The 12,607-nt window shown below is 42.5% G+C and overlaps 1 protein-coding gene across 3 annotated transcripts in view; it reads left to right on the forward strand.

The window, feature by feature from the left end:
• pde1ca (phosphodiesterase 1C, calmodulin-dependent a) overlaps positions 1–9,436 on the forward strand; it is a 29,087-nt gene extending 19,651 nt beyond the window's left edge. For 2 of the 3 annotated variants that reach the window (XM_074621963.1, XM_074621964.1), the window contains 5 exons: positions 2,553–2,634; positions 4,324–4,444; positions 4,577–4,740; positions 6,279–6,575; positions 8,297–9,436. In XM_074621963.1, the coding sequence (XP_074478064.1) occupies positions 2,553–2,634; positions 4,324–4,444; positions 4,577–4,740; positions 6,279–6,575; positions 8,297–8,457 (825 nt within the window). In that variant the 3' untranslated portion in view covers positions 8,458–9,436. The remainder of the gene's footprint in view (positions 1–2,552; positions 2,635–4,323; positions 4,445–4,576; positions 4,741–6,278; positions 6,576–8,296) is intronic. The other variant, XM_074621965.1, reaches the window with a different exon arrangement.
• The last annotated feature ends 3,171 nt before the right edge of the window (positions 9,437–12,607 follow it).

Here is a 12,607-nt window from a genome sequence, read left to right on the forward strand (position 1 = left end):
ATTGTTATAATAATGAAGGTTATCTATATATAACACTTATCAAATGAGTGCTCATTACAAAGTGCTTTACAAGACGGACATAAAAATAATAAAAGATAGAATCCAATGCCAGATAAACGCACATTTCCACATAGATTTACAAACAAATATAAATAAATCCCAACGTGGTCTGAAAACTACAATTGGCCTACAGATCGGATCTAACAGGAAGTAACTTTTTCTGTGACTTCCTGTAAATTCTGTGAAGGCTGCTCGAATCGGCTGGAACTTGTCCGACTTGACCGCAGCTTTTTGTCACCGCCCCCTGCTGCTGCCGTCGGATCTCGTCTACTTTCCAGGCGAGTCGCAGTTCATCTCGAACGGGCCTATTATTATTATGTTGTTCCATCAGTGAGACCAATCACATCGTGAGTGACAGAGATCATTATCCATTGATGATACGTGTCTGAGCTTCATACCCATTTTTACTATTTAAACTGAGATTACACATTATGTTCAGTGAAGTAGTCAGTGGAGCTGCTCTAACAGATTAACAGCAGTCTCTGTCACAGTGTTATAAAGGGTGTGTTATAACGGGGTTGTGTACGGATCCAACAACAGGATAAACTAGAGCGGGAGAGAGACAGGAGCCCAAATAAGCAACTACACTTTAGAAACAAGCCTAAAAAAAAAATGCAACCACAAACATTTGTAAGCGACTTTTCAGGAAAACAAGCCCAAAGTCACTTATAATCAGCGGACTATGCAGTGCTCACATAAAATGTATGAAGGAGCGAGTGAATATATATAAAAATGAGCATAAAATGTATGAATGCATGATTTGAAATGTATAAATATGAGAATAAAATGTGTGGGTGTAAGAATGAAAATAAATGAATGTGCGAGTGAAAATATGTGAAAAGAAGAACGTATGTGTGTGAGAGCGCCAGAACGAATTACGACTACAACGGCCCCTCCTATTATTGCTATACATCTCAAACGTCGATACAAGCTACTCATATTACAATACAATCCCAATAACACACTAAGGTGTCCTTACAAGTCAAAGAAAGCATAGGCATAAAATGCATGATAATTAGAAAGGTATAAAATAAGCAATAGGCATTTTATGACTCAGACGGATGCAGGGTGATTTTATTTCTCCACTTCACTACAAAAACAAAGGAGCATAATGTTCTTTCTCTATAGCTCGCCACACTGCTACGACAAACTGCAATGAATAAACACCAAATAGAAATTGTTCTTCTTCAACTGCTTACTGGACTCACTCACTGAAAGGCACCACCTGCTGGCAGAAGCCACGCAGCACGTTCACAAACATCAATAAAGTACTAAATTATTACATAACATTGCAGCCTATAAAAACATATTACAACAGTATATTTGGAATAAATATTGTCTGCAGATAAAGAAACAAGGATGCAATTGTGATTTGATCTGTTAGCTGAATTAAATTGAATTATACCAAGAAAAAAAAAAGGGGGTCCCTTATAAATGATATCAAACAGTTAATACTATGAAATACCAAAATAGTCACCAGGGATTTATTTTCTGTTGGATACATTAAAAATCAAGTACACTCTTGCTGGTTTCTCCAAAGTTGCCTACCCCAGCTTTAATCTCTCACATGTAGACAATGTGTACGCAGGTGATGGCCATCTGTATCAACAAAACACATTTAGAGCACCCGATTCGACTGTTATCAGGCAATTAAATAGGCGTTATCAGTTGCTATAAGCACCAAAGATGTGGGTCAGTAGGGGCCTACTACGCCTACTACGTTGTAAAAGTGAAAGTGAAACTTAAAAGCAACACGTTCTAACATGTTGTAAAACTGAATGAAACCTCACACTTTGAACACAAACAAAAAGACTTCTTTAGGTTTATGCACCAAAACTACAACTTGTTTAGGTTTAGGCAACAAAAAACAGTTAAGTTTAGGGAAAACATTGTGTTTTGGGTTAAATTAACTACTTCTTTTGGTGATCTACCATGTGAAGAGATGATAAAACCTACTAGTGGGCGTAGTAGGCCCCTATTGACCCACATCTATGGGGCTTATAGCGACTGATAACGCCTATTTAATAGCCTGACAGCAGTCTAATCGGCTGTTTAGAGTCAGAATACATCAACAAGATGTACATTGAAGATGTGAATCAAAGGTCAAACCGTTTAGATAAATGTACATCTGGACCGAGGCTCACTGCTCAATAGGCAGCCAAGATTCCCTCATTGCAGTCAATTAGCTTATGTACTAAAAGATGCTAACGGCTGGTCCGATTAATTATGCTAACATTGCAGGAGTTAGTTTTGTATCGTATACCACAGCACTGGTCCAACGTTAATATTACTAAGTAAATTATGCAAGAGGACAGTCTCACGTGTTTTCATTTTACATACCATTTCTGTCCAAGTAGGTAGTAGATTAAGATTTACGAAGATGTCAGACATCAACCTCAGGTCACCACCCCCACAACTGACATAAATAATAATATTGATATGAAAAAGTGAGCTGTGCTGACAGCACCTTGTGATGCTGAATTTCTTTTCAGGGTGATAAAGAAGCAGAGCTGGGTCTACCTTTCTCCCCCCTCTGTGACCGCAAATCCACCATGGTGGCCCAGTCCCAGATTGGTAAGGTATACACCAGACACCGCAAATCCAGTTGATTTATATTTGTCCTCAGGGGTCATGGTGTTTGTTGTTTATCTTGTAAACGTATGAACAGTCCAGTCCAGTTCAACACATTATCCTGGTAATGTTTAGCTATGGTACAGTCCAGGTTTCCAGCACAGATCACAGGTCTGTGTTATGGGATCCATTGTTTTAATGTGTCTCTTGAGGACTGATTCAGCGATGTGACCATAACAATCATGGAACTTAAACATGGCGTATATTCATTCATTCGTGCTCTGATGAAGTTATCATGTTTTTACGGTGGACAAACATAGAGGTGAAACTGAATATTTGTCCCAGGTCTGTCAACTGAGCTGAGCTTAGAACCTCTTCAGGGCCTCGAGGTCAATCCAGGGATTAGAGCTCACCTTTGAGTAGGTCTGGGTCTTCTGCACTGTTGTGTTCAGTTCACTAATTATTTTACAAAAAAGGACGTGAACATTGTATCGATAGATTGCGTCAAAGAGTAATGTAGAAGTGGCGGTACTGTGTACCGGTGAGTACCAGCCCCTTTTTGAGCACTGGACCGCGCTGTTGGCAGAAGAGGCCTAGACTGTGAGAACTCTAAGCAGCATGAATAGGAATGAATGAATGAATTTTCCAAAATGGCCACCAGTGGTTGGTCAAACTTTCTTATCCCATTGAACCTGGGATTTTGTCTGGACCCCAAAGCAGAGACTGACACAGGTAAGTAAAAATGAAAAGAGTTTATTTTACAACCAAAAAGCAGGCAGTGGAGGCAGGAAGCTGGCTGGCCTGTAGAGGAATCACCGACGAGGGGAAAGCGGATTCTCAGAGACGACACGAGGACTGAGCACATGGAAAACTCAGTCACTGGAGGCACTGTTACTGACAACGCAGCGAGGCACACAGGATAACCCAACGACACAGAATTATCTGGCAGAGTAGTGGAGGGAGACCAGGCTTTTTATGGAGAGGTTGATGAGCCAATTGAAACCCGGTGTGCCTCGTTGCTTCCTTGGGAGGAGCCCATTATAAATTATATTTATAATGAAGGGCTGACAGCAGCAGAAACGCAGCTGACACGCAGCTGAAATGCAGCTAGTGTGAACGCCCGACACGTGAATCACTCAGCCACCACGCCACGCAGCCGCCACGCGCTCTTGACGTTCCTGGTGTAACTGGGGCTTAAGGATTGCCCGATTGCCTGGGGCAGGTAAAATGCCACATCGGGCTAGTAAGTCTAGCAAGTGACTTGTGCAATTGGGCAAGTGGTAAAGGAATTAAACACATTGCGTTTTTTGTATCTAAGGAGTGAGCCATCTCACCTCCGTTTCATCTCTTTTGAGATTTGCACATGCACAATCGGGCACTCGCGAGACAAAATTGACAAAAGGTTTCTTCTAAAAGACACAGGGTGTCCAACACCCTTTGACATCTTCTAATTCACAGCCTGCAAACAAGATGAACTGGTCTCTGTGTGTCATCTGCCAACAGTGTCATCAGCACAGCCCTGGTGTACGGCATGATAATAGCCAAGAGATGCATATTGAAACTTTGGAAATCAGCCCCCCCAGTTTGAGACCTTTTTAGGGATGCGGGATAGCTAACGATTTCCTGTTAATAACAAGAATAAGCAGAAGGTACAAAGGGAATGTTAATTGGCATGGCTACTGTTTCCTTCAGGATTCATCGACTTCATCGTGGAGCCAACATTCACCGTGTTGACAGAAATGACCGAGAAGATTGTGACACCGCTTATTGAGGAGGCCTCTCGTTCTGGGTTGGATGGCTTCAGACGCTCTAGGTGACACACAAAAGACCCTCATGTTCTGCACATGACACTATTATATATATATATATATATATATATATATATATATATACTGTGTATATATATGACTGAATGTTTGTGTGTATGTGTTTGTACTGTCCACAGTGTCAACAGCATCAATGGCAGTGATGGAAAGCAGTCCAGTGTGAAGAGTACAGGCTCAGAGGGCAGCTGCTCTCTGACCACAGTGGACTTCAAGAGCTTCAAGGTCACATGGAACCAGGAGATCCATCACAACAGGGAGACATGGAAGACCCAGGCGACCAAAGGTAGCCTCTGACCTCTTAATAATAATATCTCAATCTCACATAATACCCCCTTTCCCACCGAGGACTCAACCAGGGTTGATGAAAGGGTTAACCCGCGTTGACTGACTCGGGTTCATGACCAAGGTCGAGAGGTGGGTCAGACCAGGGTTGCTAACAACCAGGGAGGGGGGCAAATCTATTTGGGGAGGCACAGTCGTGATGCAACTGTCACAGGTTGCCGTAGCTCAAACAAGCGGTGCGACATACGGCAGCAGGAATGATTTGAGACACACCGGAGGTGAACGACGGACGAGAAAGGTGAGGAAGACATTAATTTAGCGACCGGGACGTTGAGGGACAACGGAGTGTAGTGCACATAAGAAGGCTGCTGAATGAGAGAGACATCCGCTGTTACGCTACACGGAAACACACCGTTTAAGCTAAGCCACCTCACCTCACGGTACCGCCAGCTGTGAGCACATCTGTTTAAAGCGTGTTTGCACATGTTCTATTTGAAACGTTTCCTTTTCTAACTTTATTAATTTTCCAAATAAACCTGCATTAAGATCCATCTGTCACCTGTTCCGTCTGTTATAAAGTAACAAACCCAGTCCCAGTTCATTACATTATCAAGCTATTAGCAAACTAAAGGAAATATAAACTGGCTGCACGCTGGTCCAGTCGTTAGCACTGCCGCTTCACAGTAAGAGAGTTCAACACGGCTTGGGGCCCTTCTGTGTGGAGTTAGCATGTTCTCCCCGTGTTAGCGTGGGTTTACTCCGGGTGCTCAGGTTTCCTCCCACAGTCCAAAGACATGAAGGTTAGGTTAACTGTTGACTCGAAATGTCCCGTAGGTGTGAATGGTTGTCTGTCTCTATGTGTCAGCCCTGTGATAGTCTGGTGACCTGTCTTTACCCAAGGTCAGCTGGGATCGGCTCCAGAATAGGATGAGAGGTTACAGAAAATGGATGGATGGATGAAATATAAGCTCATTTTATTACATTTGGACAAGCTCTTACATTATCCAACAGTTGTCACATGTCCAGCAGAAAAACTTTAATAGGTTTACAATATGAAGCATCTCTTCATATGGAACATGAGTCAGATAACCCTGGTCCGACCCTGGTCATTGGTGTGAAAGAGGTATTAAGTCAGTCTTTCCGATCTTTGCCTAAAAGATCCACATTTTCAAATCCAGATGTGAGAACTAGCTTGGAGTAGACGTCCTGCTCTCTGCAGCAGATGTTGGTAGTTCTGCTTCTTTCCCCAAGGCTTTAGGCAGGTATAGGCATGTTCACCACACATGCACCACAGTGGACACTACAGGTCCAGTCTGTTTGTCCATCCAAGTGTACCATACCAGACTAGAAACTGTCTCTCACAACACAACTATTCAATGAAATCATAGCTTTAGGCTAAGAAATAAACACAACTTTACTGGGATTTCCCTTTGGGTAATCAGCACCTATGGACTTTTTTATCAGTGTGTGTGTGTGTGCGTGTGTGTGTGTGTGTGTGTGTGTGTGTGTGTGTGTGTGTGTGTGTGTGTGTGCTGGTAGACCTGGACGACAAGCAGAAGAAGGTGGCAGAGGAGGGCAGCCAGGGAGAGAAGGACACAGAAGAGGAGAAACAGTCGAGGAGACCCGACGATGGACAGGAAGAGACGAAAACAGATGTGGAGACACAGAAGGTGGCGGAGGACAGGAGGCAGCAGGAGGAACGAAAGCCCAAAGAGGAGGAAGGAGACGATGATCGAGCTGGAGTTCCGGGATCCTTGCTGGGATCAGGCCCACATCACACAGACAAGAAGAAGGCTGACGGCCAATCAGAGAGGCAACAGAGGCAGTGTCACAACGGTACACAGTGCAAAAGTACATTTACTCAAGTACTGTGCTTAGGTACAATTTTAAGGTACTTAATTTTATGACTATACTTCCACTCCGCTACGTACAATCCACAACGAGGCAGATACTGTAGTTTTTAATTCACTAAATATATTTGACAGATATAGTTAGTAGTTACTTTCACTGAAGGGAATATTTACAGTTTCAAGTTATTTATTGTCATATGAACAATAATTAGAGAGAAGCAGTTGTTGGCAGTGACAATCTCAGGCTCCCTCCAACAATACTCATTAAATGTGTCGAAAAAGAAAGTAAAAAAATTAGAATCTAAGACATAAACTAGTGAGTCCAGGTCAGGTCCTCACTGATGTGAACCCAGAGGAACCTGAAGCGGCCGACTCTCTACTGATGGAGACGGGGGCGTGTCCCTCTCCCCGTCTCTTCCTGTAGTCCACAATAGGCTCCTTTGTTTTACTGATGTTGAGAAGGAGGTTGTTGTCCTGACACCAACATGCCAGAGCTCTGACCTCCTCCCTGTAGGCCGTCTGTGATCGGGCCGATGACGGACGTGTCATCCTCAAACTTAATGATGGTGTTGGAGCTGTGGGCCGCCACGCAGTCGTGTGTGAACAGGAATTACAGGAGAGGGCTGAGCAGGCAGTCCTGAGGGGCTCCGGTGTTGAGAGTCAGGGTGGAGGACGTGGTGGTGCCTCTCCACACAGCCTGGGGTCTGCCCGTCAGGAAGCTAAGGATCCAATCACAGAGGGCGGTGTTCAGTCCCAGGTTCTCTGAGCTTGATGACGAGCTTGAAGGGCATCATGGTGTTGAATACTGAACTATGGTCTATGAACAGAATTCTCTCACACATGTGTTCCTCTGGTCCAGGTGTGAGAGTGCAGAGTGGAGGTTTATGCCCGGGACACACAGGGAACGTCAGGAGCGCGTGGCTGCTGCGTGGCTTGGTGGCTGCGTGATTCACGCCAGCTGCGTTTCTGCTGCTGCTGTCAGCCCTTTCTTTCTAAATAGAGTTTGCCTTTTCAGGGCCATTTTATTTCATTATAAATATCATTATATTTATTTTTGACAGAGAAAGGTTAAGAAACATGTGGTAATTTGTAAATAATAGTGATAATCCACAATTAAAACTCCGTACTATATTCATTCATGGAGCTCTCCAAGTCACTGCATGTTCTACAACACTGTCCGGCACATATTTCAGAATAAAAGTCTTGTGTTAACAATGAAAGAATTCTGTCCACAGAAAAAACGCTTGAGGTCTTTTATTTTGAAATGAAAGCAGGAAGTGTTGATTTAAAAGTAAGTCTTTACTTTTTTTTCAACTCCGTAACATATTCTACAGATAGAATAGTAGTAATCTTGCCGTTCTTCATGATGGATGCTCTTGATGAGTGCTACTGGGCAATAGTTGGTTTAAGCAGATGGCTTTGGTCTTTTTGGGGAGAGGGACAATGGTGGTCTTCTAGAGACATGCTTGGACGAGGAAACGTTGTTTGGTTGCATTTACAGGGCTTTAAAAGAAAGATCCACCCAAGATGCATAGCATGTACCTCAAGTATAATGCTGACTTTTTTAACATTTTCTAGATTTTTAGAGAGCTGCATGTTGCAAGAAGTTGTAACAGTTAGAAATAAGATCTGATATTCCACCCAGCTCAGCTCAGACACCAGAATGTGATTCCTTGCTAACTTTGCTAATTTTGCTGTTCTCTGCAGGCTCTCAGCCTGACTGCCCTCTAATCCACTACTTCAAGAGACCCAGCTACTCTGCCAGCTCCTACCGGCTGCTCCGGTCAAAGGTCACTGAGATGCGGCCCATCGATGCAAGGGGGAAAGCCAGGAGACTGCAGCGCATCTCCCTGCGTCGCCGAAAGTGACCTCACAGTATAGAGTGTGACATCAGCGTGATGTCAAATCATAAGATACCATCACATAATAATTGGTCTTTGTTTCTATCTGCATGTTGCAGTCTTGTACTCCAGCTGACCTTCTGCTTCGTTACAGTCTTAGTAGTATACTATAGTATTATAGTATAGTAGTATAGTATAGTCTTAGTGTAGGGAATTGTTGCTGCATTATTAAAGACAACTCCTCCTTCTTTTAAATCACTTCTCAAACTATGACTTTTTCCAAAATACATTTTTATGAATAATAATGTCAATATAATGAATAATTTCTTAATTCTATTTTTTTGCTTGATTATTTAAAGGGACTGTTTGTAAGAATCAGAAATTGCTTGTTAACAACGACACCTGTGGCCGTTAAGTCAACAAAAGTCAGCGTCCTGTTGCTCGCGCTTGTGCTCACTCTACATAGACATGAACGAGCATCGCTCAAAACAGTGAGGCGACACTCGTTACCTAAAAGCACAATATCACTCTATATTTCAGCTGCTTGGCAGTAATGTTAGCTGACCAGACGAAGGTCTCTCCATGAATCACTGCTGATCCTAGTGTTGGCTTTTCCTGCCTCAGCCTCCCGACCGCGGCCGGAGGGAACAGGGGAGACACCGGAGTTTTGGTCGGAGACGATAACGTTTCTCTCTGCGGAGCCCCGTCACTTCACAAGACACGGTAAACCTCTGTTGGTCTGGAGGAGCTGCAGCAGTTATTTCTGCACAAACGTCCACTGTACATTCACTAGATATTCTCAGAGCTAAGCTAACTCTTCTGCAGTGTGGAGTGTGCACGCATGCGCGTGAGAGTGTAGAGAAAGAGTGAGAACGAGCGTGGTGTGTGAGTAAAGGCAGGCAGAGGAACAGAGTACAGCAGAGACTCCGATCCTGGAGACCAAAGCTACGGTCTCCCCCGCGTCCTCCGACCGCGGCCAACACTGTTTAACAGACAGGCTTCACTAGATAGATCACTTTGCGGTTTTGGTGCTTCCGTGTAGTTTGTTTTGGAGTCTGAGTCTGAACAGCGTAGTCACACGCGAGCGCGCATGGGACACCGACCCGGATTGATTTATACGTGTAAGAAGTTACAAACAGTCCCTTTAACTGGCCATTGATAACATGTTTTAGGGTTATACTTTATAATGTATTGTATCTTTAGGCTTCCACTGTTTGTCCTCCTTCTCTCTCGTCCAGCTGGAAACATTTATGTGTTCTTTAATGCAGTTTAACTCATTCTCATTGTGTGTTGTTTTTTTTTTGCCTATTTCTTAAACTAATGCAGTGCCGGTTCAGAACATGTCTGTTCAGAACAGGCTGAATGCTCGATTCTGTAAGTACCATCTTTCTGCAGATGACCCAGTCATGTACTCCTTTTAAATGCCATATTGACCATCTAGCAAAGAATATTAATTCATCATTATGAGATATTTAACTTTAACTTTTAGTTTAAGTTTAAAATCAAGTACTAATTATGTTATGAAGATCTAATTATGAGTAATTAAGTCATCATCATAAGATATTAAGTTATTATTATGATATATTAAGTACTAAATATGAGATATTAAGTCATCAGGCTGGCGATTCAGCCATTCTTATGCTTTTAGATCTCACAGCTGCTTTCGACACAGTGGACCACAACATTTTAATTTCTCGTCTAAAGCACTGTGTTGGTTTTAAAGGTACCGCTCTTAAATGGTTCAAGTCCTACCTCTCCCGTGTGGAGTCCCCCAAGGCTCCATACTTGGTCCGATTTTATTTTCCTTGTACATGCTTCCCCTGGGGTCCATTATTAGAAAGTATGGAATATCTTTCCACTTATATGCTGACAACACACAGCTCTACCTGCCCTTGAAAAATAATAACTCGAACTCTTCGGGCACATTGCTAGCCTGTCTCAAAGACATCAAAGACTGGATGGCTTTGAATTTTCTCAAGCTCAATGACGAAAAAACGGAAGTTATTATTTTTTGACACAATGGAGGCAGAAAAGATCCTAACATGGATCTTTCCCTTCTGGAACCTTTTTACCTTCCTGCGGTAAAGAATCTAGGAGTCATAATGGACAAGCAAATAAACGCAGTTGTGAAATCAAGTTTTTTCCAACTGCGGCTTTTATCCAGGGTTAAGTCCTTTGAATCTTTTAATGATTTTAAAAAGGTTATGCATGCTTTTATCACCAAACGTCTTGACTATTGTAATTCACTTTCCGTTGGTGTTAGCCAAGCCTCTTTGTCTCGCCTGCAGCTTATTCAGAACGCGGCAGCTCGTCTTTTAACTGGTACACGTAAACATGAGCACATCACCCCGATTCTGGCTTCACTTCACTGGCTCCCTGTGCGTTTTAGGATTGAATTTAAGATTTTATTATTTACATATAAATAATTGAATGGGCAAGCTCCGAATTATCTCTCTGATCTTTTAAAACCACATCTTTTATCGAGGACCCTCAGATCAACTGACTAGTTGCTTTTGACTGTCCCGAGGTCTAGGTTGAAGCTCAGGGGTGACCAAGCCTTTGCAGTTGCAGCTCCGAAGCTATGGAACGATCTGCCTCCGTATGTTCGGCTGTCCCCCACACTGCCTGTTTTTAAATCAAACCTCAAAAAGCACTTTTATTCATTGGCTTTTGGCTCGGCATGAGAGTTTTTTCTTTTTCCTTTCCTATTGGTCTTAACGCTCTTGTTATTTTAATGTCCTGTTGGTTTTAAGTTGGTCTTAGTGTTTTATTGTGTTGTTTCTATGTTTTTATGTATAATTGTACAGCACTTTGGTCAACTTTTGTTGTTTTTAAATGTGCTTTATAAATAAATTTGGATTGGATTGGATATATTAAGTCATAACGATGAGATATTAAGTCTTTATTATGAGATATGAGTTACAACCATGTGTGGTGGTTTATTCTGCTCAGAAACATCCGAGATATTGATCTGTTGATTGACAGGCAGATGAACCAATCGGTTGGTTGTACCAGCCTCACTTAAACAGCGGGCGGGACTGAAACAAACATTCACAGCTTCAGATCAATTTCAAAATAAAAGGCAGAGACTGAAACACGAGCCGACAGAGCCACGAAATGTGAGTTGATATGATTAAAGAAAGCAGCAGAGCTGAAGACATCCTGCAGCTTTCTGAAGGACTCGTTCAAGTGAAACAACACAGAAACTAGTGATGGGAACTCCGGCTCTTTTTAGTGAACCAGATCATTTGGCTCAGCTCACCAAGAAGAGCCGGCTCTTTCGGCTCCCAAACGGCTCTTCTTTTTACCACTTCTGCCTTTTATAATTCAGCCAAATTTAGTGCTGTTTTGACCTATTATTAATATGTGTGCAAATATATCACTTAAATTATTCCATATAATTATACTAAACCTTATAATTTCCAGAATACCATAATTTTACATGCTGCTTCGTTTCCGACTGTCACTCATCTTGTCTGCTATTTGCGCACCGTACTCCTCTCTCGTTCTCTCATCTTCTTCCTCCTGCCCTCTACCTCAAGACCGTCAGCACGCAGTGCACCCCCTCCCCTCCCTGCTTGATGGTATGATCCTTGTCTGTCATCACCTGATTGGTTGCACAAACGTCATTAACACAACTTTAGGCTCGTTCGAGATGAACTGCTCCTCGCCTGTAAAGTAGACGAGATCAGGCGGCAGCAGCAGGAGTTAGAGACAAAAAGCTGCGGTCAAGTCAGAATTTACATGAAGTCACAGAAAGGGTTACTTCCTGTTAGATCCGATCTGTAGGCTACTTGTAGTTTTCAGACCATGTTGGGAATTATTTATATTTGTTTGTAAATCTATGTGGAAAAGTGTGTGTGTCTGGCATTGGATTCTATCCTTTATTATTTTTTATATCCACCCTGTAAAGCACTTTGTAATGAGCACTCATTTTGATAAGTGTTATATATAGATAGCCATCATTATTATAACAATTATTATTATCAACCACACAAGATGTGTTTGTTAACAGGTGAAACCTTCATTACACAACATGAGACTAATACAATCTAGCGTTAAATATTACAATTACACAGAATGTTGCGACTTTCTACAACACGTGTTTGCTGTCAAACCTAAGAGCCAATCAGGTCTTTGATCAGGCGCGAGCCAGGCGTTTCCCATCATGCATTGG

Source organism: Sebastes fasciatus, chromosome 21, assembly GCF_043250625.1.
Source record: "Sebastes fasciatus isolate fSebFas1 chromosome 21, fSebFas1.pri, whole genome shotgun sequence".
In the NCBI taxonomy this organism is placed as follows: Eukaryota; Metazoa; Chordata; class Actinopteri; order Perciformes; family Sebastidae; genus Sebastes; species Sebastes fasciatus.